Genomic DNA, 27394 nt, shown 5'->3' with positions numbered 1-27394 from the left:
TATTAGTGGATTTTTCCTATTTTGTAATATCCCTTTTTATCCTCATTAAGGCTTTTGATTTAAATTATGGTATGCATGACATTAATATGAATTCATCATATATCTTTATTTAGCTTTTCTTGTGCTTTCGTTTTGGTGTTATTTCTTGCAGAAGGCAAAAACATAGATTTTGATTTTGTCTCAGTCTCAAGACTTCTGTCATTTAATAGGCATGTGTAATCTATTTACTTTTATTTTAGAAACCTTTACGGTGGATTTATTTCTACCAGTTATTTTGTATTTTCTGCTTATACTCTTTCCCCCCCTCTTTTCTTATCCTCCTTCAAATTGATAAAATTTTCTACATTCTTTTTCCTTCATTGTTTTGGAAACTACAGATGTGTTTTCATTCTTTTAGTGAATTAAAAAAAATTTTGACTTTTTTATTGTTATTGTTATTATTTTAATTGTAGTAAAATACACATAACAAAATTTACCATCTTAATTTTTTAAGGGTGTAGTTCACTAATGTTCAATATATTCACATGGTTGTACAACTAATCTCCAGAACTCTTTTCATTTTGCAAAACTGAAACTCTATACCCATTAAACAACTCCTTGTCCCCCTTTTCCCTAACTCCTACCAACCACCATTCTTTCTGTCTTTATGAATTTGACCACCCTAAGTACTTCATATAAGTGGAAGCATACAAGATTTCTTTTTTGTGACTGGCTTATTTCACTTAGTATAATGTCTTCAAGATTCATCCACGTTGTAGCATATGTCAAAGTTTTCTCCCTTTTTAAGGCCAAGTAATATTCCACTGTAAGTGTCTACCACATTTTGTTTATCTATCAATGGTCAGTGGACACTTGGGTTGCTTCTGTCTTTTGGCTATTGTGAATAATGCTGTTATGAACATGAATGTACAAGTATCTCTTTGAGATGCTGCTTTTCAATATTTTGGGTATATATCCAGGAGTGGAATTGCTGGATCATATGGAAATTCCATTTTTAACATTTTTGGGGAACCACCATGCTATTTTGGCTATACCATTTTATATTCTCACTAACAATAGTATACAAGGTTCCAGTTTCTCCATATCTTTGCTAATACTTGTTTTTTATAGTTTGTTTTCCTTTTTTTTTTTTTTCCATAGTTGCCATCCTAATTGATATAAGTAGTATTGCATTGTGGTTTTGATTTGCATTTCTCTCACGATTAACGATGTTGAGCATCTTTTCAAGTGCTTGTTGGCATTTGTATATCTTCTTTGGAGAAATGTCTGTTTAAGTCTTTTGCCCACTTTTTTAATCACATTATTTAGGTTGTTGTTGTTATTGTTGTCCAGTTGTAGGAATTCTTTATATGTTCTGGATATTAACCCCTGATCAGATATACAGTTATAAATGTTTTCTCCCATTTCATGGGTTGACTTTTCATTTTCTTGCTTGTGTCTTTTGAGGTACAGAAGATTTTAATCCTGATGTAGTTCAATTTATCTATTTTATTTTAGTTGCCTGTGCTTTTGGTGTCATTTTCAAGGAATCATTGTCAAATTCAATATCAAGAAGATTTTCTCCCATATTTTCTTCTAAGAGTTTTATAGTTTTCACATTTATGTTTAGGTGTTTAATGCATTTTGAGTTAATAGTTGTATGTGGCATAAGGTAGGGGTCTAACTTCATTCTTTTACATGTCGATATCCAGTTTCCCTAACATTATTTGTTGAAAAGGCTTTCCTTCCCTCATTGAATAGTCTTGGCACCCTTGTCAAAAATCATTTGCCCATATATGTGAGAATTTGTTTCTGGGCTCTCTTTTCTATTCTGTTGGTCTGTATGTCTGCCTGTATGCCAATACCACATTGTTAAACATACATAGTTAATATATATTATTTTAATAATATTTAAAGTTATTCAGTATTTATATCTTTCTCCTCAAACAATACAGATCTTTTATACTTTAACCATAAAATATCCTCCCCCATGTTTTAATTTTTGAATAGCTTTGTTATCTTTTTTTTAAATACAAAGAAATTGGTTATTTTTAAGTTGCTATGAGTAGTTATTTAAATTTACTGACTTTTTAAAAATACCAGTTTTATCAATTTCTGGGTTTTCCATTATTTATTGATTCTTGGACTTTCCCCTAAGTTTCTCTCTTTGTTTGCTGAAGGGCATTTGTACTGCTTTTGAAGTTATTGTCTTTTAGCTCAAAATCCACTCTTCTCTGCTCTGTGATACTGGGCCTGGGACTTTGCAAACTACATTTCTCCTTCGTTAGCTGGCTCCCTCTTAGGTTTGCCAAAAAGGGACACTAGAAGTAGACTGGAAACCTGGAGAAAAGAGAATTAACTTGCTTCTTCTTATTTATATGTTATTCCTGTTAGCATTGCCACAGACTCTTTCCACATTCCATTCATCCCTTTGCATTCAAGGTCCAAAAAAACCCACTTTTTTTTAGGGGGTTGAAGTTGGGTTGGCAGATGAAGACCCGCAATTTTATTACCCTGATAAAAATTTTTTCTATGCAAATACTTTTGAAAAAAATAGCTTTATTGAGATATAATCCACATATCTTAAAATTCACCCATTTAAAATTTACATTTAGAGTCATACAACCATCACTACGGTCTAATTGTGGAACATTTTTATCACCCCATAAAGAAGCCCCATACTCAATAGCAGCCTGATATAATCATTTTTAGTTTGAGATTCCTTTTAGTCCTTAACCAGGTTTATACACATTTTTATTCAATTATAATCATGGTGGATCTAACAGTTTGTTTACTTTGAGATGCTCTTCATTTACATTGCAAGAATTTCCTGTTTCTATAGTTTTAATAATTATTATTAAGAAATTTTATGTAATATGTCACCCTGTGGACTTACCATGATTAACCAAGGAAGAACAATTATTTCCACCTAAGGTGAGAGTCCACAATGCTGACCTAGAAATTAGGCCAAAGGTTTCTCTTAGGCCCTGTCTTTTGTTTCTGGACAGACATTCCAGACCCTATCAGTTTGCCCTCTGGTTGGCAGTCACCTTTGGGCAGGTCACACTCACATGCTGTGGCAGCCTGCTTTGCAGGTACTGAAACAGACACTGATCTGGATAGGCAGGTTCTACACCAGCCGAAGAAACTTCGCAGGAGAAAGCTTGATTCAAAGTCTTCATGTCAATAAGTTTTTTACTGGGAAGATCAAGGATCAAGGAGACTGTAACTTAAAGATTATTCTCCTAACAGACATAAGCCTGTATATTTTACCATGTTTTTAAAGACATGGGAAGGGAAGCTTTTAAGACTTACTAATTACCCTTGAAATAAATCTTGGCAGGATCACTGTCTTTGGCTACAAAATCCCAGAGGCGACCATTCACAAAAACTACAATACAAAAGGTGCACCCTGGTGTGCAGAGCATAACCAGGACCAATGTCCTTGGCAGCCTGGGTCTTGGCCAACAGATACATAATGACAGGACGGTGGCCATGAGAAGGGTAATTGTTAACATTCTGTAGCAGTTTTCTGTGTATACAAGATTTAACTATAGTGTCTCACTGAATCCGTAGTAAACCAGTGACGTTACTATGGCTCTCCTTCATGCTTTTGCCCCACCCATCTTTACTGAGGTATAATTGACAAATATAAATTGTATCTGTTTAAGGTATACAACTTGATGATTTGATATATGTATACATTTTGAAATAATTGCCAGACTCAAGCTAATTAACATATTATCACCTCACATGGTTACAATTTTCTTATTCTTTTTGTTTTTGATTTTGTGATGAGGACACTTAGATCTCCCCTCTTAGCAGATTTCAAGTATGCAATACAGTATTTTTAACTGTCATCACATTGCTATACATTATTAGATCTCCAGAGCTTATTCATCTTTCATAACTGAAATTTTGTACTTTTGACTATCATTTCCCCATTTTCTCCTTCCCGCAGCCTCTAGCAACGACTGCTCTACTCTGCTTTTGTGAGTTTGACTGTTTTAGATTCCCGTCTCCTCTGTGCTTTTATATACATTTCCCTCTGGCTGAGGCATACTTTTCCTGCAGCGTCACATGACTGGAGCTCTGTTATTTCTACCCAAATTAGCTTGGCTGTCACCTTCCTAAGCTCCCTCGTTGGGGTGGTTGCTCTCCCTCTGGGCCCCATTGTAGTAACACCCTGCAGATATCTCTACCATGTGGCTTATCTAATATATGACAACTGGCTGTTTGCCGGTGTCTTCCCCAAAAGATTCAATCATGTCTTCCAAGCACATTGGAAGTATTCAATAATATTCGCTAAATTTAGAGATGAGGTACCTAAGGCAACCAGAATATTTTCCGAAGATTACATGTAGAGAAGCTGGGAGTAGAACCCTGGCCTTTGGCCTCAAATCTCAAGTTCTTTCACTTTATCATGCTGGAGGTTTCTCTGTCTAGTCCCAATTAAAGTCCCAACTGCCAGGCATTTATGTGAGTTTGTTTTGAAGCTGGCGTGTAGCCTCATGTGACCAGTACATTGAACAAGCTGGTCTTATGGGAGTGTAATCAGAGAACACATCTTTATTTTTGCCTCCCCTGTTCCTCTCCTCCAGCTAAGACCATCTGGAGATGAAAAGCCTTCTTCACCTTATGCTACACCATTCCCCTCTGGCTTGCTAAGCAAGGTTTCTGGGTTCTCCAAGGTTGAAAGTGGTGAAAAAAAAAGAAGGGAAAACAGAGCTGGAAAGCAGGGCTGACAGGAAGGCACTTGCCTCAGGTGCAAAATTTAAAGAGGTTCAGTAATCAAGATAAATATTAATGCAATGTTTTTAAAAGTCTCATGCAAAAAATCCAGGATGAACAACATACCAAAAATGTAAATAAAGACAGGCTGTCATTTTTTTGTTTGTTTTATGACCTTGAGTTATTGTGCAATGGCCACAGTGTTTCTAATCAGCCTGTAGTTCAAGGGCCACTGGGTCATCGTGTCCCTCGATGGGTGTGTTTATGAGGGTTTACAATGGTATGAGAACAGATTGGGCAACCCAGGACCTCATATGTAATCATGTTTTTGATTGTAGAGCCTTTATTAGCTTTTCCATTTGGTTCAACACATGGGAGAATATTTCGAAAAGTATATGCAGGGGCACAGATTTTTCCTGTGACCTCAGGCTCCACTGTGGCTTGGCATAGCATTGCATGAAAATTTTTATTTTACTGATCCGCTTGGAAGATGGCTTTACAACTTCGGGTCTGGCACATGTTTAAAGATGACTTTTTTTGTGGGACTCTTCTTGCGTTCTCTGGAGGCAGCCCCTGGGAACACTTGGCTGCATTTCCTGTGATGTGGAAGAAGTGTTTCTCACAGGTTGGCCAGTTCTTTCTGGTTTTTCAGAGTTTTGCTCCACGCAGACTATTATCTTCTGCTGTCCTTTATCCTTCATGGAGTCCTCTAGGGTAGGACTTAAAAATGGCTCCAGGCTGGCTCTCTACTGAGAGGGCCGCAGTGGTCCTGAAAATGCTCCAGCATCATTTGCTCTGACACACTCTGGAGCAAGGCTGCCCAGAGCAGCCACTTCCTCTTCTTCCTACTCTCTCTGGCTTCGGGCCCTGATGCTGGTCCTGCTCCAGCTTCCAGGTTTTCCAGGTGGGAGAAGTTGTGTGTGTTCTTTTCTCCCTTGATATAAAGGGGGAAGAACCCTGACAACTGCCCCAGGGGTGGGAGGATGGGAATCACAGCACCAATTTCTGCAAGTAAATTTTGCCACAAATTCTTCTCCTCGTTCAACAATCTGTTCCCTTTTTACTGTCAGTGTGGGTAAAAGGTTTTTAAGAGCCATGCTCCCAATTTCCAGAGAGCCACTGAAAAATTCCTCTGGGTTAGTCTATCTCAAAACTCCCTTTGGTATCAGATATCTATAGCCTTGGGGTCTCAGCTGAGAATTCTCTTTTAATGTTCTGCTGCCCTTATATTGAAGAAGCATTATTTTCTAAAGATCTGGACATGGTGAGAGTAAAGAAGTGATGAATTAAGATTCCTTAGCTCTATTATTAAAGGCAGGAGTGTGCGTTAAAGAAAAGCATAATATTTAAAACTGGAACCTGTGGAGCCCTTGTGAAAGGTGTGACAGTAGAGTCAATACATGGACCATCACCTGAAGGGAGTGTTCTTACCCAAGTCATGGCCACCTCATTCATTTCTGATAGGGCCATGAGTCATCAAACTTCAGTTTCTTTAATATGTCCTATTGAGAAAGGCTAAAACTCACAGGTAAAGATCCCAAAGGTGGAAGTAGCTATAGTTCATTATCAATTCAGCTGTTATATGTGAAAGACTTATAAACAATGAAGAGCTATTTAAGAGTTCATTGTATTATTAATTTTCCCTGGAAATCTAATTCTCTGTGCGCAGTGTCAAAGTACAGGTCAGCCAAGTTTCTGAGTAATTCACAGACTCAAAATTAGCAGAGTTCAGTTAAATGAGGTTCGGCTGTGACTGTCTTCATTCTACTATAAAAATAGCCAGTCTTTTTCGATATTGCTGTGGAAGATTAGTATCCAGCCTCAGGCCAACATATCTGTGTTGTCTTTCTGGTAGCATCCCTTATAGAATTTAGCTTATCTAAGAAAACTCTAATCCTAGTAAGTGTTTCTCTTTGATTCCATTGTAAATTGAAGTAAGACAGTGCCATAGAACAGGAAGTTATTTGCACTGTGTCAGAGCAATCTGTCATCCATCACGTTAAATATCATTTCTTCAGGGAAGCTTTTGGAGGGGCAAGATCCCTTAATAGAATACTAGATTCACGGGGCAGTGACCATGTGACCTCGCCCGCTGCCGTGTCTCCAGGACCTAGCACAGTGCTAGCACAAAGTAGGTGCTCAGTAATCATCCATTCAGTGAATGGATTCATTCACCAATATGTGACAGGCCCAGTGTTCAGTACTGGTGTGTAAAGAGGAAATATGAGGTTCCTGCCTCCTAGCAGCTTCTGGTCCTTTTAAGGGAGACTGACAATTGCCACGCAGCATGAAAAGCACCTGGATAGAGTATGTGTCAGTTGTAGGGACACAGAGGAGGGTATGGAAGCTAGCCTGGGTGAGGGTGGACGGAATGTAGGAGTGGCTCTGAGAAAACGTCTTCAAGTGGTGGTGCTTGAATTGTTCCAAGACAAGTGAAAGTTTACCAGGTTGAGCACTGTAGGTGAAGAAATCATACATTCAAAAGGAGAGGCCAAAGAGTGTGTGTGTACCAGTGCTGCTCTAAGGCAGCGTCTAAGAGGTGCCCTGGTGTGTTGGTTTGTGCGTTCGTGCACGTGATGCTGTAATGAAAAGGCCAACTAGTGCTCACTCACTTCCCTCCCAGGTTCCTCCGAAGACCCATGACCCTGTTTCCAGATAATGTATTGGGCTGAAACAGACAGTTTACATCTGCCTGTGCTTTGCCTTGCAGCCGTGCCCATCCTTCTCCCCCAGATCACTCGATTGCCCTTGTTGCTTGGTCTCCATCTGGCCAGAGCTCCTTTCTGCTCCTGCCCCTGCGTGGGTGTCAGCTCCTCATTTGCAGGGCCAGCAGTACTTGGTTTGGGGACCATCTCTGAGTCAGCCCCAAGATGGCCTTTCCAGAGCAGTGAGACTCCTTCGCATCACAAATGGTGATCCTCCCCTCTCCATGGAATTATTTGGTTAATTATTTTAATTTTCTATTTTTCTTTGCATTCAAAGACACAGTCTTGATATTCACATCTTAGCAACCAAGGAGACCATACTGCTCGGGTAGTGGGACAACAACAGTGGAATCCAAGCTCAGAGAACTGGTTCCAGTAAAGCCAGTACCACTAATTGCCTGTATAGCTTTGGACAAGTGGTTTTCTCTGTGTTTAAAACAGTTGCTGGACTAGTACTAGGTGCTCTCGAAGATACTGTCCCACTTGTATTCTCGTCAGGCAGAGAGAAAATATTTGGCCTTACGTGGAAGACAAGGGGAGGCACATTATTGATATTGATATTGAGCAGAAACAGTAATAATTGCATCTTTCTCTCTCTCTCTGAGAACATTTTAGTTAAAGGCAATCAGTTTAGCAGAAACCCAGCAGTGGGTGTAAGATTAGCATTCTCCATAAATGTTTTGATAATTGTAGAGTTGTAATTAAGTTCTGCTTGAGAAAATTGGTTCTCACGGTACAACTAGAGAATGTCCTTGGTTGCTTATCAACTCCAAAGCTGAGTGGGTCTCTATATCCCACTAGCCATCAATTTAGTTTGCCGCCCTAAGGCCCAAAGCACTGTGATGCCACTGAGAGATGCTCTCATCTAGCTGACTTTTACCAATATCTGGTGGCAATTATTGATCTGTATTTTTTGAGGGAAAAAAAGGATAAAAATCTGTTGATATTTAGGTTTTGAAGGATATCTTCCCATCTAAAGGAGAGCTAATTATACTGTTTTTCTTCTAAGGGGTAGTTGGCTCTGAGTTTCTAGTGCTGTGTATGCGTGCGTATGTGCGTGTACCTGTCTCAAAGTAACAATTCCAGTTTGGCAACCCCCTAATTGCAGGGATTGTTAAAAAGATTATTATGCATGTTATTGCAGAAAACCCAGCACCCTATAAAGTCATGTGGCAGGAACTAGGGCATTTCTCAACTTAGCACATTAACATTGCAATAAACCAATTTCTCTCTGTAAACATCAGGCTAGGAGGCTTCCCTGGAGGGTGGATTTGTAGGGTCTTCTCAAGAAATTTTTTTCTTGTTGCAGGAGAGTGGGCACATCCTAGTCATTTTGTTAATTCCTTATTTTGTCCTTTGGTTTTTCCCTTTATTTTTTTTTCCTAATTACGTACTGAGTGTAGAAAGTTTGTAAAATGCATGAAAGTACAGAGAAGCAGAACTAAAATCAATTAAAATCCAATCTCATAGTTACAACCACTATTAACCTGTAGAAATTCTCCCAGTCTTTTCACTTATGCATTAAAAAATCCCTGATTTTTACAATTGATATAGGATAGTCATTTTTGTTATTTAAAAAATTATTTATAACCATTTTAAATGGCTACCTACTGTTTTATTTATGTTAAGTCAATGTCAGTTTTTCACTGGCATAAAAAATTCTGCATTGATCATCTTGATATCAAATTATTTGTGTATATTTTGGATTAGTACTTTAGTATAGGTTACTAAAAGTGGAATTACAGGGTCAAAAAGTAGAACATTTTAAAGCTTCTTTAAACACATTGTGAAATTGCTATTCAGAAAAGTTGTGTTAATTTTTATTCCTACCACTAGCAGTATATGAAAGGACCTATTTCACCACATTTTCATCAGTTGGAGAATTTGCATCTTCATACATGTCGTTGTTAAATTGGTAGGAAGGCAAAATATGTATTTAATTCTGTTATTCAATTTCAGTGAAGTTGATCACTTTACCAAACATTTATTGTCCAATTGCACGTGCATTGTCTATTCATATTCCTTATCCATTGTCTACTGAGAATTTTTAGAGGTTTTTTAAAATTCATTTGTGTGAGCTCATTTAATACTTAGTCTACAATGTTTGTTTTAGCAGCTCATCGACAAATATTTGTTTATATTTCAAACCTACATATTTTTTTTGATGTATAGAAGTTTAAATATTTGATGCAATTCAACCTTTTGATTTTTTTGGTTTTTTTTAAACTTAGAAAGTTATCTCTATCTCGTGATTTAATAACTTTTCCTTCTCTTTTATTGAGTATACATAAATTATTTTAAATGCCCCCCAAAGTCTGAGGATATATCCATCAGCTCAAGGAAAGCAAAAATAATGATTCATAAGAAGTTAAAGCTGGCCTTTATTAGGAACCAGTTGGACCGCAAACTTCAATAAGAATATTTGAAGGAAACACCTGTGACTGTTGATGAGCTGCTGATGGGGAAGAGTGGGGGTGACTGAGAGGAGGTGGAAAGACTGGAAAGACGGACTTTCACAATGATCTTGAGGTCTCCTCATGTTCTCCATGTTCTTCTAGAGTTTCTGGAACAAGTTTGTAGCAATCGTGGATTCAAGGAATGATGACTTAAGACTTTTCCTAAGACTGACAGATAGCTGTGGGGTGCAGAATGCACAGTTCCTCATTTTCAAATGGAACCAAGAGAAACAAAAGCATTAGAGAACTGGACGAAAACTGGCTAGGAGTACCCAGGAGTCCCTTGACATCTCCCTGTAATATGCAGAAGCGTGTCAGTGTAAATCTTGAGTCTTGGGGAATTGAAGGCGACCTGGGTGGGGATGTGAAGCCTAACTCAGAAGAAGTGGAGAGTTCCTATTTTGAAATGAAATGAGAAATATCAGTTTTAGATTACGCATTTATACAATTTGAAATTCAGTGTGAGAAAGGCTGATACTGTACGTGATAAAATTTTGTCTACACCGTGGACCTGCTTATTTTTATTTTAACATTGTGGATTATTTAAATTTTGTTTGGTTAGCAATTCAGCAAACACATTTTTTAGTTGAAATTATAATGTATGTCCTTATAATCATTCCCACTTGGAAAAAGCCCATGTAACTGGTTCAATAGCTACTAACTAGAGTTTATAGTTTAGCCTGTCAGAACTGCAAGCATAATGACTAAGAGGAACTACTTGGTTTGTAAAGAACTGGCTTTGTAAACCCAGCCTTATAAAGTGACCACAAATTTCACAAATCAACATTTGTGCCTTGTTGGAGCATGTTTGTTGAGAGTCCCTATGTAACCTGGGATCTAGTTCTGTGTCTCCAAGGAATCTTTGGCAAAACAGTTCTTGATGTGCCAACTTCTTCAGCTGTAATGTGGGGACTTTGACTAAATCTCTAAGGTCTCTCTTAGCTCTAAAACTTGGAATTCTTTAAAAATCTTGCTATTAGGAGATATACAACAAGGAGAACTTTTCTTTCTGTTCTTCTTCAGACATATGAAAAACACATTTCAAGAGAGGCATAGGAAGGAGCCTGGAACTTGCTAGCTGAACAAGATTACTAGAAAGACAAACTAAGATAATTTTTTAAAGTAACTCAATGTGGCTAGGCTGTCTCCAACTTTTCTGAGTTTCTCTTTTTAAAAACTTTTTATTTTTTGGTTTCCCTTTTTAAAAAATTAATCTTGATATATGTTATATCTACCACACTGAGTTAAGTTAAAAGATTTTAATGAAGAATTAAAACATTGCAAAGAATAAAACCATGCACACTTCCCTGTAGCAAATCCTTACTGGTCAAATAACTGGACCATGAATGAGGTGTTACTGCCACCTGTTGGCACATTGTCTAATTACAGGAAAAGTATAGAAAGAAAAGTCAGCTATTTGAATGAGTAAAAAGTGACAATGAATGTTACAGTTTTAAGCAAGCCCTGAAACTTATGTTTAAGTCAATCACTACATAGATGAAGATATTATAATCTAGTAGTGACTAGGTCAGTACCATCGAACCTAAAGTCATACAACATTGACTTAAATTCTTGCATCTATGCCCTTGGGAGGGAAAAATTCACTTTTTCAGTTGCTCCAGTAGCATTTATTTATTGATTATTCTTAAAATTTTTAAAATTAAACATGTCATGGCTATTGATTACAGAAAATTTAGAAAACTTAAAGAAGCAAAAAGATTATAAAAGTCACAGTGGCATCATGCGGGTGTAAACACAGTTAGCGTTTTGGCATATTTCCAAGATCATGCTTTTTTCTGCATCATTTTTATGGATGAGGTAATCCAGTTAATAATAACAGCTAAAACTTGCATTGTACTTACTATATTTTACTATATGCCAGGCACAGTTCCAAGTGCTTTACATATATTAAATTTAATCCTCATGGCTGCCCAGTGAGGAAGGTACTACTATTATCTGCATGTTAAACACAGGAAAATGAAACATAAGCATGTGGAAGGCAAGTAACTTACCCAATGCCACATATACAGTGATGGATAATCCAATGAGCTATAATTCAAACCTAGTCTGCTTGGATTTAGAATCTGCTCTTAACCACTATACCACTTTTGTGTATTCTGTTATGTGACTATATTTTATTTAATAAATTACCCATTGTTGGACATTTAAATAGTTTCTAAATTATTGTTCTTATAAACAATAATGTGATGGTCATCCTTGTAGCCAAATTTTTTCAAATTTATATCCTTATACCCTTAGACTAAATTCTAAAAAGTAAAAGGGGATCAGATGGACACTACATTTTTTAAAGTAATTTTTTAATTTTTCAATTAAAGTTGACATACTATATTATATTAGTTTCAAGTGTACAGCACAGTGATTAGACATTTATATAATTACAGAGTAATCACCCCGATGAGTCTGGTAACCATCTGATACTATACATAGTTATTACAATATTATTGACTACATTTTCTATGCTGTACTTTATATCCCCATGACCGGACACCGCGTTTTTAAGGTTTATTATCTGCTTTGTGTCAGAAAGTAAGGAAGTACTTAAAGAAAGGGGTATGTCATGTCCAATCAATACTTCCAGGAACAGGTCTACTTTATTCACTAATTTTTAATGAATGTAAAAGTCATAAATTCTTGTAAAAAATCCAAGCAACAATTCTTGAGCTACTTTTTGTATATCCTAGGATTCGGCAACAAGGTAAACACATTGTAGTTAATGGAGCTAAGTTTCCCAGTGCTGAAGATGTGAGTTACAAATAGGAGAAAAAGATGGCTAAAGTAGAACCAACAGTATTGGATTGGAATTGAGGTATGAGTATGAATATATAGCATTTTAAAAATATTTAGATAGATAAATATAGACATAGATTTAGATATGTGTGTGGGGAGGTATGTATGTATATGCATGTATGTCTATGTTTACTAGCTTTGAGACCACACGTAGCTCCCAGACCTTGGTTTCTAGATGCCATTCTTCATTAAAAAGAACCACATTTCCTTGGAGAATGGTGATTCAAAGGCTGGGGCTAGAAAAGTACATGATGAACATGGAAGGTCTTTGTGTCAGGAAAGTAAGGAAGAGCTCAGAGAAAGGGGGCATGTCAAAGGACATAAGAGTCAGCTCAAAGGGACTCCCACTGGTCCAATCTGAGATAATTCGAGCATCAAAATGAATAACGATAGTAAAGAATCCATGAGTTCATACTGATATGAATGAATGAAAGAATGAATGAGTGAGGAATAGGAAGAGTTTCATTTGATAGTAAAATCCCAGTTAATTAATATAGAAGGAATGATGGAATTAGAAAATCACCATTACAAAGGAAAAAGTAGTAAATTAACAGTAAAGAAACTTGGCAGACATCACCTTCATGCAGTATTCAGCTAACATCACCTGTGACAGGCCATCCTGTGCCTCCCGATATGGAGCATGGAGGACAACAAACATCACTTCTGTGACATTGCTGCCCCAAATGATGACTTGAATCATGAGGAAACAGAAAAACCAACTTGAGGAACATTCTTCCAAATACCTGGATTGTGTTCATCAGAAAGATCAAGGTCATGAAAAACGAGGAAAGGCTGAAGCACTGTTTCTGATTAATGGAGACGAAAGAAGCATGAAAATTGAACGCAATTTGTAGGCTGGGGTTTTCTTTTCCTATAAAAGTCATCATTGGGACAATAGATGAAATGCACATGTGGTTTGTAGATTAGCTAATAGCATTTTATCCATGTTAATTTCCCGAGTATCTTGATTTTGGTAATTGTACTGTGGTTATGAAACAGAAAGCTTTGTTTTAGGAAATACATGCTGAAATGTTTAGCGGTAAAGGGGAATCATGTTCACAACTTACTCTCAGTTTTAAAAATTTATACACACACACTTGGAGAGAGGAGAGAGAACGGAGAGAGGAAAGGGGAAAGGGAGAGAGAAAGATAAAACGAATGTGTTAGTGTTAGCACTTGGGGAATCTGGGTGGAGGTTCTAAAGTAATTCTTTGCACTGTTTTTGCAAGTTAAAGTAAATCTGAAATTTTGTCAGAATTAATAGTCAATACATATATATGTATAGATCTCTTTTAAAAAACTAGTTGTGTAATATCCAGGGTATGGAGGTAGTACAACTTATTTAATAACTTTCCTACTGATGAACATGTAGATTGTTTCCTATTTTTCTACAAAAACTGCAGTGAACAGTTTTGTCCATTTGTATTTGTATTTGTATTTTTATGCTACAGACATCTGGAATTCCTAAGTCAAAGGATATTCATATTTAACTTCTTGATAAATGTTACAAAGGCCATTTTGGAAAGCAAACGTTCACCTAAATAGTGTCTTTCAATCATCACTGCCGGAGCCAGACATTCACAGCGAGTGTGAACAGTGACTAAGACCAATCTGTGGGCCATTTGGATGAGCCTCATGGACCTGAACTGCTTATATAGCTGTGTATCGCTGACGAGCACAGAGCAGTGATAATAGCTAGAGAACATCTCAGACTGTGTATTATCTCATGCAGGCTGGTACATGACTACATAGTCTTTCAAGAGTTTATTGTTAACCTGAAGGTTTATGCCAACTCTCTCTGCCCCATAATTACCTGCATGTTTTCTTGTTTGTCTTAAGAATATAGCTAGTAATTATCGTGACTCTTGGATCACTACTTATCTTCTACTTTCTTCTCTTTTTTTGGCTTTAACTCACAACTAATTTAGTAATATCAGTTATATATCTGCAAGAAAATATTAGAGGTACCAAGACAGGCTTAGTATAAATGCATACATACAATAATTCCTTTTATTATACCACCTATTACCTCCCTAAAAATATCTGCTCTTCAAGCTGGCTCTCACCAGCAATAGATATTTTGTATTGTGCATGAGGGAGATGTGCAGGGGCAAAGGGGCAGAAACAGTTATCTCCATGAAATGTAGGCTCTGAGATAGTTTCCAGGCCAATGGAAATGTTTTTAAAGCATTGCTGTAAATTAGCATATTAAAAATATAAGAATAGTTTTTGAAGGATAATAGGGTGCAACGTGAAAATCTTCAGGTGCCATAGTTACATGACTCTAAAACAGTGGAAGAGAAGATCAAAAGGTTGTTTTCATGTAACATTTATTGAGCCTTTTTCCAAATCCTGGGCTGGGCACAGGGAAACACAGATGAATAAGGCATTCTCTTTGCCCTTCAATAATTCATATTCTTGTCAGGGACACAGACATGTGAGCATATAATATGGTACGAAGACTCTATAATATTGGTATATACTGAATATAGATGTAAAGTATCACGGGAACACAGAAGAGGGAATGATTAGTTTTGATTCAGGGCATCAGCAAGGTTTAAATGGGGATGTGATCTTTGGGCTGGGCCTCGAAGGATGAATAGGAGTTTGCCAGGTTGATGAGCTGTTTTGGAAGGCATTTTCAGACAGAGAATAATGAATTGCATGAGTAAAGGTGGAAAGGCACACCTGTGACCTCTGAAGGTTAATACAAATCTAAGCCAGTGCTTTCCCCACTTTCATGTACATACAAACCAACTGGGGTTCCTGTTAACAAGCAGATTCAGATTCAGAAGGTCTGGGGTGGGCCTGCCATTCTATATTTCTAACAAGCTTTCAGGGGTTCCATACACCAAACTTTGAGTTAAAAGGCTCTAACACTGTAAATTATTGTCTACTTCAGCTGGGCCTGGTAGTTGGCGCAACCCAGGAGCAAGATGGAGAGCACAAATTTGTCTTTTGCCATGAGCAGGGTAATAAAAAGTGTTAGAAGCCTCCTTTTATGACCGTGTCATTTCAGAAACAGATTCAGAATTGTACCTGAACCAGCTTAGATGGAGGGTAACTCAGGTGACATGGGAACTAGCACAAGTTTAAAATTGCCTGGGGTTCCTACAGAATAATAACAATTAGAAAAACATAACCCAGATTGCCATTTTGAGTTATTTTCATGATGCTTTCTCCGGTGTTTGATTTTTGGTGAGAAATAGCTGTTATCAGTTGGGATGGTGTTTTGAATTCGTGACAATGTTTTTTCTAAAAAAATAACTTTTTTTAAATTATGGAAATAATAGTTGTCCTTTGCAGGACGTTGGACAATAAGCCATGTTTTGGGGTGGTCATAGTTGAACAGATAATCTAGACTGATTTTTATTCCTATTTTCTATACATCACCCAGTCGCCCCGCCATCCTCAGGGAGCTGGCACCAGAGTGGTTTGGCAGTATGGCAAACAATCCTGGAGGGGCCCACCCGTTGTGCTAAAGACAGACTGTGAACTCCAAATGAGATCACTGAGCTTTTCTTCACTTTCATCTTCCCTGCTATTAATGCTGGTTGTGAAATGCAGTGGGGAGACTTCATAAGACTAATGAAGGGGGAGGAAAGATCAAGCAATTATTTTCACAAGAATAACTGGTCATGCCTTCCTGTGATGAAGTTTACAACCTGCACAGATGGTTTGGAGCAGACCACATGACTGGAATTTAGCCATGTGGGAGTGGGACATCCTTACTACCTCTGTGTCCTTGAACATACCCCCACAAAGACCTCTGCAGAGACGAGATCATACTAGGTCATACTAGAACGATAAGCAATTATTAATGCCAAGGACTCACTAAGAATAAAATCAGAAAGACATGTGAGCTTATTGGAGAGAAATATAGACTAGGAGGCTGAAGGAGATTGGTGATGAAGACATCACAATTTAAAGCTAATTCTAGACATCTTTGATACATTCCCAAGCACAAGGTCACAAGGTCATTTGGATGCCTGCATCTTGTGGCCCACTAAGTATCTTGGAACCAGGGTTTATCTCTTTCAATTTTGGTTCCATCAGAATTCCTAAGACAGTGATTCTCATGCTTTAGAGTACATGTTAATCACCTGGGAGCGTTTGTTGGAGATGCTGGTACCTGGGCAGCATCCCAGTCTGCTGACTCAGAGGAGCCCTGGGGATGATTCTGGTGCTGATGGGCTGAGCCCATCCTCTGAGTGGTACTGCCTTAATGGAGTCACACTGATTGACAAGTGTACGTCTTGTGCCGCTGGGAAAGAAATTTGTGTTTTTACTCCCACTAGTCTCCCACCAAAAGCTAAAAGCAGAGACTAAGCAAAGGGAAGAGGTCTAAAGAAAAAAACAATGGAAAAACCTCAAGTTTTACATTAATAGATGTATTTCTAAAAGACTGTATATAAATCAAATTTGTGAGTTAATCGTCTTTCCCTTTACTTAAACCCTAATGTGCTATAGCCCTTTTTGATTTTCACATGCCTAGTGACTTTGCCACCTTAAAAATGATTAAGATGATAAATTTTGTTTTTTACAATAAAAAAGAAAAAAGTACTTAAAAAATTTACTAGACAGAGCAACTCTTGGAAAAAAAAAATCAGAGAAGCCCTCGCAACCTCACTGGAAGCTGATTGCTTAGAATAAAATGAGCAGCTGCTACTCAAACGTATACAAGAGTCATCTCACAGATATAGTATCTTACACCTGTTAACTTCTGGTTAAACTGCTTAAGTCTGAGCCCTTCATGGTCTTGTCTTTCTATTTCCTTATGACCAAGCAGTACTAGTTAGTGATCTCTTTTCAATTCCTTGAACAGGACAAGTTCTTAGGTGTTCTCTGTGCCTCAAACACTTTTCCCATTTTTCTTCTGCCTCACTCTTATTCACCCTTTAGAGCCAGCTTAAATATCATTTCCTTAGGGAGGCCTTCTTCAAACTCCCTACTGAGGTCTGGGCGTTCTGCTGGTCTCTCGGTATCAATCCATCAGTCCTTGCACCCTCCATAGAAGTCTGGATCTTTCCTTTGTAGCATTTAATACAACTGTATTTATGTAATTAAATAATAATAGTCTCTCTCACAGGACTGAAAGTTCTACCAGGTAGGGACAGTTTCTCTTGCTAATCACTGGATTACCAGGGCCCTAGTACCTTGCAAGCAGTAGGCACTCAATACTTTACCAGGTACGGCTTCTTATCCCCAAATCCATATTATCAGATATTCTCAAAGGAGTAGGTGGAGAGGCACATAGAGCTTCTGAGCTTGGTGGTGGAGACAGCGGCTGAACAGCCAGAGAGATGAAAGGCTTTTGGGCTAGTGAGGTGGGGAAGCAAGAGTGGGTAATGAGACTAGGGGGTGCTTATGTAATGAGTTTCCCTTCTATTCCCCAGCACCCACTCTCTCCCCAAACAAACCCTTCAACAATAATTTATGCATTCATTTCTTTAGCGAATGAGATAAACCTCTCAGATCATAAAACCGAGACCAAAATAATTTTGCAGAACTAGAACATGTTCAAAAAACCAGTCACACTTTAACTGGATCAGACTTCAACATGGAGGTGATTGTTTTCCGCCAAAAAATCTTCAGTACAGGAGGCCTACACCCCAACATGTGGAAAGATCACAAATACACTTTCCTCTCTCAGTCACCGAGGAAGAAGTTTTCTCCCCTGATGGGCCAACACTATTTCTTTTTTGTTGCTCTTTTCCCTTCTCCCTTCCTTGGCTTCCCTTTTCCACGAAGCTTCTTCAGGCGCATCTGCTCATCCTTGAAGTCCTGATGCTCATCTCTGAATGGAGAAAGAAAAATAATGAGCCAGTATGTTTACCAGACTGGAAAAGTACACCAATCTAGCACTGTTCCCTTAGGTGGTTCTGGTAATCAGTCCTTGAGTTCCACAGGGCACATGCTTAGCTTGGTGAACAAGGAGGACGGGGGTCCCCAACATACACGTTGTATTCCACGGTTCATTTCTAATCGCAGTTTCCCTCACAGAAAGTGTCACAAATAGCAGTTGATTCTCAGGCCAGCAATGAAAACCTATGTTAACTATGATACAATCCTAATGATTACCCCAAGTTTCCCTATAATACTAAGACTAAACACCGAGAGTAGCAGAAAGTGGGTATATAGTTACACAGACTCCGAGAGCCCCAACAATTAGCACCTACTACAAGGGGGAGAGGTCTGGAGGAAGATGCCTTAGTGGCAATGGATAATTTACACAAAAAGGCTCCAGGAGAAGGCTCAGGCAGATGGAAGCCAAATCAAAAGACATTTACTTTAGGGACCAAGGCAGTCAGGACTATACATGTGGATGGGGTTTAAGACAAAGACTGCCTACGGTGTGTAAAAATGTTTGCATCCTAAGATCAAATACCTAAAGAACAGTATGGTGTTTAAATATGTAAGCTCTGGAACCCATCTGAACCTGGGTGCAAATCACAGCTCCACCATTTAGTCGCTGTGTGATCTTGGATAATGGTATATGAATTCAATGTAAGGGAAGGGTTTGCTGGGCCCAAGTTTCTAACTCCCTAGGCTGTTTTAAAATAGATTGGTTTTATAGGGCACACTGTTTCAGTCTGTGAACATGATGGGCACAACAGACCTCTCTGGGATTAGCTATGGTTGCCTCAAATAATCTATTCTCAACAGAGTAATTCTCCTCAAATATAAGTCCTATTGTGTTACTCCTCTGTTCGTGATCCTGCAAATGGCTCCCCATCTGCCCCAGAGCAAAAGCCAAAGCCCTTACCACGGCCCTCGGAGCCCTTCGTGACCTGCCTGCAGTCCTGCTGCTCACCCCTGGCCCGCGCTCTCCTGGAACAGGGCAGGCACACGTCTGCCTCAGGGCCTTTGCTCTGCTCTCCTCTCTGCCTTGAAAGCTCTCCCCAGGACCCACTCGGTGCCCTCACCGCCTTCAAGTCTTAGCTTAAACCCCATTCTCAATCAGGCTGACCCCAACTGTCTTGTTTAATACTGTGATCCGTCCTCCTCCCGCCCACCGAGGGCCCTGTCAGCACCCTTGATCCTGCTCAGCCGGCTCTACTACTCTTCCCACAGCATGTTCGACTTCGTAATGCAGCATGCAATTTACTTATTTACTACGTTTTCTCCCTTCTTCTACCCTCCCTTCCCTACTTCCGTCCATCCGCAGCCAGAAAGAAGGCTCCGAAGAGAAGGGTCTTCATCTCTGTAGATGAAATAGCCCACGCACCCGCTAGACTGAAGGAGTCACTGTTTCAAGGAACCCGTGATTCCCTCGCCCTTTGCAGATCTTTGAGTAATATCTTCTTTACTGAAGATTATCTTGTTTCATCCTGTCTGATGCCACAAGAGGCCTTGTGTTCGAGGTACCATTTACCATCGCTAGTGACCATGAAAATAATTGTGCTTTTTTATGGATAACTAAATGCTAAGTATTTTTTCCTGGTCCCCGAAGATAGTCAAGGCTTTATTTTTCAAACAAATGGAGAGTGGCAGCAAACAGGTACATTAAAATAGCTGAATATGATTTTGTTATGGGTTGTAATATTCTACTCAGTGATATTTTACTTTGAGTCATAATAAAATTAATTTTTATTTTGAGCCCAGACTAATAGCAAGGAAATTGCCCCCAAAATATTCCTAGAAATCAAAATATGTCATGAATTATAATCTCTAATAATATATTAACTAAGAAAATCTATTTTGTTCAGTGTTGTTCCATCTATGCCCATCTTAAGTGCCTACACATGGAAGGTACTTAAAAAACATCTGTTGGCTACATGAATGTACCAATCTTTTGCTATATGGAACGAACTAATTCTTTTATTAGAATGAGCAGTCCCAAATTAATTTTTCTATTGTTGCCCTAATACAAGTCCAATTAAAACATGTTAAATTAAAAAAAAAAGTAGGCATTTTAACTTTATACAATAGGCATTGTTTGAATTCTTTTATAACGAGCATACATTAGTTAGGCAATTAAGACATTTTTTAAAGAATGTGATCACATAGGTATTTGATCTTTTTTCTTTCTAGACCAGTATATAGTCCTAAGTTTCTTATACATACACAAACATACGAATGCATGGCAGAAAGAGCCTACTACTCTTACTATTACACACTGTTATTCTATTATACTATTACATAATACTCTTAAAGGTAAACTACTGTTTATTTAGGCCAAATGAGTATATCAAAAAGGGTACCAACTAAATATGCCAGAAGAGGGTGGAAAGAAATAAGAACTACAACGAAACCACCACCAGACAGGAAAGGAGGCTCCCCGTACTCTGCTAAGAAGCAGACGGCCGTGGGGCAGGGACGCTCTCTATCTGACCCACGGGAACCTGCTCAGTGTTTAGACCAGTTCTCCTGCATCCGTTTAGAGTGCCTGGGTTAATGACTTCTTAAGCATCTCTCTATAGCTGAGTATTTAGTCAATGTTAAGTCATGTTTTGGACATAATTAAATTATATCTTTCAATAAGCGCATGTGTCCTTTTATTTTTGGTATGCCCATTATGGATACTTTGAAAGCCTTTCACCCCCAAATGTACCTTATGAACTAACTGGGCACTATTATAAGAACCACAAAACGATAAAGATAGAAAGACTATTTGTTTTTCCTTTTCTGATCTACTAAAAACATCTCTTACAGGTTACTCTTTGTGTTTTTTGTCATTACCTGTAGAGGCCAAGAAAACGCAGTGTCCCCATGAGCGCAAAATAAGTGTTGTGATCTGGATACCAGTCGTAAGTCTCCTTCCTCTTGGCCAGAGGCTGCTCACTAAACAGTTTCACCACTTTCATGGATTTGGAGTCAGTAGGCCTGGCGACCTCACCAAACAGCCGGGCACTCAGACGAGTCATGCGCAAGGCATATTCTGAGAGTGAAGACATTTCTGGAGCAGCAAGGAGCCAGAGCCCCTGAAGAAAATGAGAAGATAAACAGGTTAGTGTAAGAAATTCCCAAATTATCTAATGAACACTTTAGAAAATGGAAAAATAGCAAGTCACACGTAAATCCGTCAATGTTGTTGGCAGCACATGCCTTGGAGTTGAGAAATATCCACAGTCTGTTGCTGTTTCCTTTGCATTACACTTGCAAAACGTTTCACATTCGATGTTCACATACTATTATTACTCCTGTGTTCCACTTCCCTCTTTACATGAACTATTTTGTGATTGAACGGGTTATTTACTGATAGTTTACCTATTTGTAGGCTAGGTGAGGACAGAGAAACAAGTTTTCCTACCACAGCATTGTTATTATACCTTCAGAAAACACCCACCTAAGCAGTCTGCAGAATAAATATGCTGACTGCTTGCCATCTAAAGGTTTAATCATGGCAGAGAAATAATTATGCTGTTGTCTTTATTATCAGCCCTTTGAATACTGTTCTCCTCAAGGGCTCCAGATGGCTAAGAACTGCTAATGAGTTATGAGGTCATTTAGCCTCTAGGTTGCTGGATTGAATTCTGCCTAGAGACTGAGAGCCATTTGGGAAAAACAAACAGAGATAGTAGTCTTATAGAAATAAACTCGACACCTCAAAAAGATTCATTTTATTCCTGAATAGAAGGCACTTATGAATTGTGATGTTACTTGTCTTATCTTCCATCTTATATATTCTGCTTATTATAATGCTGCATATATATTATTAGCTGAAAACAGTAACTTTTTCCTCAAAGTCATAGAATGTTGAAATAGTTATAAGAAATTTACCTGTAATATAGGAAATTATAGCTAATATATATCAAAAATTATATAGGTGATATATAAAGTCAAGATTGTTGCTTGTGGAATAACTATCTTATCCCATTCTAGTTCAGATGTAGAGGTAAACTGTTGGCAGACTACGATAATTTATGTGAAATTTTTGTAGTGAGATGAGACTCTCTGCTGGCTAAAGACCATCTTGGCAGATAGTTCAGCTGGGATGAAAAGGAGTTGACCTCCGAACAGAAAAAAAGGCATAAACCTATCTTGAGAAAACAATGGGAGAAATATACAAAAACCCAGTGACACCAAGTAAATTTCAAAATATCTCTTGCAAGAGAAAAAACAAAACCAGTGTTTAAAGAATGTTTCATGTCCATTTCAAGATCCAGTGAAAGAGTAGAGGCTGACCTCAAGCCAATTTCAGAACTGTCAGTCTCAAACCATTTACCATTCTGAAACCAAGCAATCTTGGGCCAATAGTGCCACCTGAAGGCCAGCAATGGGAGAACTGTCAGATCCGAGGTCTCCCCACCCCGCCCCCCACCCCCCCAATCTGGGATCCGTGCAAGCCTTGCTTTCTTTCCTTTTCCTTTTAGGGCGCTCAGTTCCCAGATTCACTTTTCTCCCAACTCTTGCCCCAGCTCTTGGGTGGGGATGGATTGGGTTATATTTTCATCAATGGGAAAAAAAGTCATTAACAATTTAAAGTATAAATAGAGAATAGTAACAAATCAGTACTTTAAACCGCCGAAGTCCTCGTAAATGTCCAGAAATTGCCTTCAGAAGCTACAAAAAGTTTCTTCGCATGCTTTATCTTTTTTCTGTCTCCCACCTTTAAAGTTATGTTTTTCCAAACATCATATGAAAAACAAAACTAAAAACAAACTTTCTTAATCAACTTTACTTTGTTTTGCTTAATAGCTATTATGAAATCAGAATAGATTTCTGTTGCAATAGCACAGTATTTGCACAATTAGTTAATTGTAAGGTGGCCTAGGAACTACTAGCTGGGTTATTCGGGGCATATTGTCTCTAAATTTGAGTTTCTTTTTGGGGAAATGACACTTGTGGGACTACTGTAAGAAATAAGACAGTGGCACTCAGTAAAGGACACCTAAAAAAAAAAAAACCAAAAACAAATCTAACCCTGTTTGTCATAGGGAAGGGGATCAGTAGCTTGCTAACCGACAGGTAGCAAGGAGGAAGGGACTCATTAGGACTGTGGTCACTGAAGCTATCACAGGATGCTAAGTTGCTTCAATGCCCACTTTGGAATGTAGCAAATTACTGAAGCACATAGCTCATAAATCATAAGGTCTCATTAGAATCCACTGGAACATGGTTATATCACAAAATCCAAATCCTATAACTTTTATGATGGAGAAGGGGAATAAGCCTCTTCAAACCTGAATCTCTCACTAGAAACAGAACTACTTGCTAAATAGAAGGAAACTGAAAATGGTTATTATTACCAATTACTGCTTTGTAGTCTCCTTCCACAGAGCATACATATACATATGTCTCTGATAAAGAATGGCATAGCAGCTTGATACACTTTTTCTTTTTTACATATGCTAAAACAGCTAAAAAGTTCTGCTGTCCATAAATATTGGCCCTACTTCTGGCAAATAGCCACTTTTTACTAGCTTTAAATTTTTTAAAAATTCAAAATCTTTACTTAGGTACTTCAGGACCCTGGTATGCCTTTTTACAGATTCTTTTAATTTTATCTTTAAAAAAGTATGATGTTCCTGTTAAAAGCATTAAAGTAAAAGGTAAACAGTCTACATGTCAATTAGATTTTTATTCATATGAAGCCATTTTAAGGGATATAATTATATCGCTTTTCTTTAAATGTAAACTAAAGAAAACAGTATCATGAAGAAAAATAAACGAGTTGGAAATGCTAAGCAAAAAATTACTCAATTGTGCTGAAGCAAAACATGTTAAGCCCACAAGAAAATGCCTACATTCTTACTTTGGCATAAAAGGGCAAATTTCTTTGATTTTCTGATAGGTCTGATGCATTTAAAAGGTTAGGTTTACTTCAGTATTGGCTTTGTATTAGGTTTGCCGGTTTTTCTTTGAATAGTGCAGACGAAGTGCTGTTCTTAGCCTAGATATCCCTTAGCGTGGTGAATCTCATGGAACTGTACAAGTGTATGCTGAAATGTGTGTGTAAATCCTGCTGCGGAGAGAGCTGGCTCCAGTTTTCAAAATCCACTGGTTAGTGGATGGAGAGCACCAGCTTTGGAGTAGAAAACTGGTTGGAATCTTGCCCCTGCACTGTAATGGCCATCGATATTTGCAGTAGTGCCCACTGTGTTCTTTGCCGCTGCTTCTTCATCTACCGCACGAGGACAGTTATACTACCTCCTGCGTTGTGGGCTGACAGGCAAAACTCATGGCACAGTGCCTGCTCTAACAGTCATCAGGCTTCAAGGAACTCACGCACACGTGTTTCACAGAAAAACGATCTAAACACAATGCTTTACTATTTTTCAAGTCTGGCACCGATTATTTTACTGGGTCGTAAGGACATGAATGGCTCTGAATATATATTAGCTTTATTCAGTTCAACAGGAACATCCCCAAACCCCTCCACCTGATTGGATCACGCCTGCCTGTGATGGAAGTAATGGTGTCAAATCAACCGACGTTTAAATCGGCAAGGTATTTCACAAGCATTTTTCTTAAAAACCACTTTAGTATATTTTCCTCAAGCTGGTCATAAAATTAATCTACATGCCCCACACGAAGCTACAGTGCAGAAGGCCTGGCAAGCAGAGAAACTGAGCCTTGAAACCTAGCTAATCAGGACGAGAGTAACTGCGCTTGAGTTAATTACGCTGGCGTCCATTTGGTAAATCCCCCAATGTGCGCAGGCAAAGGCCAAGCTGTTTGCATGATATCTGCGAAAGCTCCGAGCTGCTTAATAATCAAATTGACTTGTCCTGGTCTTGACAACTCCACAAGGTTGTAGATCCCTGCGGGACCTCTACAGCTTTCACCCATATTTCACTACAGAGGCCCCCCCGCGAAAGTTACGGACATCCTTACCAAACTGTGACCTTCCTCTCCCGCGCACCCCTTTGCCGGAAGGCCCGCCCCCAACCCGGCTCCGAGCCTCAAGGGCCGCGGCGGCGGAGAGCCGTGGAGACACGCGAGCGTGCGGCTAGAGGGGACCTAGCGTAGGGCCCGCGACCGCCGGCTGGCGCCTCCGGCTGTGCGGAGGGCGTAAGAGCCGGCGGTTCTGGAGGCACAAAGGACTGGCTTTCCTGGAAGGTCCTGCAGGGTTCGCTAACTGTATTTCGTTGGAAACGGCTGCGCAGCTACCCCCCAAATCTCTGAAGCAGAGGCCAATTGTGTGCCGTGTGGAGGAGGATGAAATGCTTTCTTTTTACTTTTCCATCTAGCACTCTTTTTCTGGGCGTTTTCTTTCTTTTTTTTCATTCAGCCCAAGCTTTGACGCGTTCAAGGGCATGGCTTCCGCTTCTCCACACATCCTCCAGCAGTGTGGCCAACGGGAGGCCATTCTTGATATTCTCTTGCGGGATTAGGGACACTATTTGGGACACTCTGCCCCTCTACCTCACTGGCCTGGAAACTTCTTCAGGAAGTAGGGAAGGGATGCTTAGCTGACTCCTCAGTGGACATTACTTAGACATTGCTTGGTAGATAGTAGAAACACAGTAAGTATTTCGTTCCATACTAAATCTGCTCTCAAGTAAACCACATCTCATAGGCATTGTATGAAACATGAACACCACTTATTTTCTGAGCATTATTCAAGGCCTTTTATAAATACTCTAAAATGTACCCTAGAAATAAGGCAAATCAGCAGTGAGCCATATACCTAGTAGGTATTCTATATCACTTTCCGCCTATAGAATTTCATTATGTTTGATAGCAATCTATGCTATAGAATTTGCTTTTATCAAGTTAAGTTTTAACTTTACAGTCTATGATATAATAAGTAGCCACATAAACTTGGGTCTGGTGTGAGAAGTTTACTGCGGTTACATCTACAGATGGCATAATGAGTATCCCTCATCTTTTTTTGCGTAGCTCAGTAAAAAAAAGAAAAATGTTCTGGGTAGAAAGTTGACCTCGTCTTCAGTGTTTCTGTGGAGTTGCCTTGCTTTTATCTAATGGCCACCGAATCATGTAAACAAGGAGGCTTCTTTTGCATGCTGGCTGTTAGAAAATTTAAAGCCAAATTTGCAGTGGATTCATGGTAAGAGCAGTTACATGTATATTTGCATAAACTTGGTTGTTGGCTTTATTTTGTATATCTGTCTTTGGTTTTTCCCTTTTTACCTAGTTATTATTTGGGTTAACAGTGTGTTTTGTGAATCTGTAAGCTACCATAACTCTTTCTCGAAATATAGCAAGGTATAAAGAGTTACAAGTGGCCATGTACCCGGGGCACTTGGCACTATGAACCTCAGTAAGTCAAGTTCATGGCATTCATGTTAGTTTCCTGAGCCTACTAGAACAAAATACCACAACCTTGGTGGCTTAAAATATCATCACTTTATTTTCTCACAATTCTGGAGGCCAGAAGTCCAAAATTAGTATCAATGGACCCAAATCAAGGTGTTGACAGGGCCATGCTCCCTCAGAGGCTCTTGAATAAAATCAGTTATTTGACTCTTCCAGCTTCTGGTTGTTGCTGGCATGCATTGACCTGGGACCACATCACTCCAATCTTCAAGGCTAGCATTTTCAAATTTCTCTCTGCTTTCTCTTCACATCACCTTCTCCTCTTATGTATCAAATATCCTAATGCCTCCCTCTTATGGATGTATAGTTGTATTTAGGTTGCACTTGGATAATCCAGGATCATCTCCCCACCTCAAGATTCTTAATTTATTCATATCTGCAAAAGCCCCTTTTCTATATATTGTAGAATTTATAAGCATTGGAGATTAGGACTAGATATCTTTGGGGGATGTTTTTCAGTCTACCACAGAGTTGGAAACTGAAAACCTA

At 38.8% G+C, this 27394-nt stretch overlaps 1 protein-coding gene across 1 annotated transcript; it reads right to left on the bottom strand.

The window, feature by feature from the left end:
* Window positions 1-14995: 14995 nt before the first annotated feature.
* On the bottom strand, window positions 14996-25562 carry MRPS33 (mitochondrial ribosomal protein S33). The gene is made up of 3 exons (XM_011359477.2): window positions 25460-25562; window positions 21362-21603; window positions 14996-18476 (listed from the first exon to the last, which is right to left on the bottom strand). The coding sequence occupies exons 2-3, from the start codon at window positions 21574-21576 to the stop codon at window positions 18371-18373; spliced, it is 321 nt and encodes a 106-aa protein (XP_011357779.1). The 5' UTR covers window positions 21577-21603; window positions 25460-25562; the 3' UTR covers window positions 14996-18370.
* Window positions 25563-27394: the final 1832 nt, after the last annotated feature.

The sequence above is a fragment of the Pteropus vampyrus genome, unplaced genomic scaffold (assembly GCF_000151845.1).
Source record: "Pteropus vampyrus isolate Shadow unplaced genomic scaffold, Pvam_2.0 Scaffold48, whole genome shotgun sequence".
Taxonomy (NCBI): Eukaryota; Metazoa; Chordata; class Mammalia; order Chiroptera; family Pteropodidae; genus Pteropus; species Pteropus vampyrus.
This window is presented reverse-complemented; position numbering and strand designations above follow the sequence as displayed.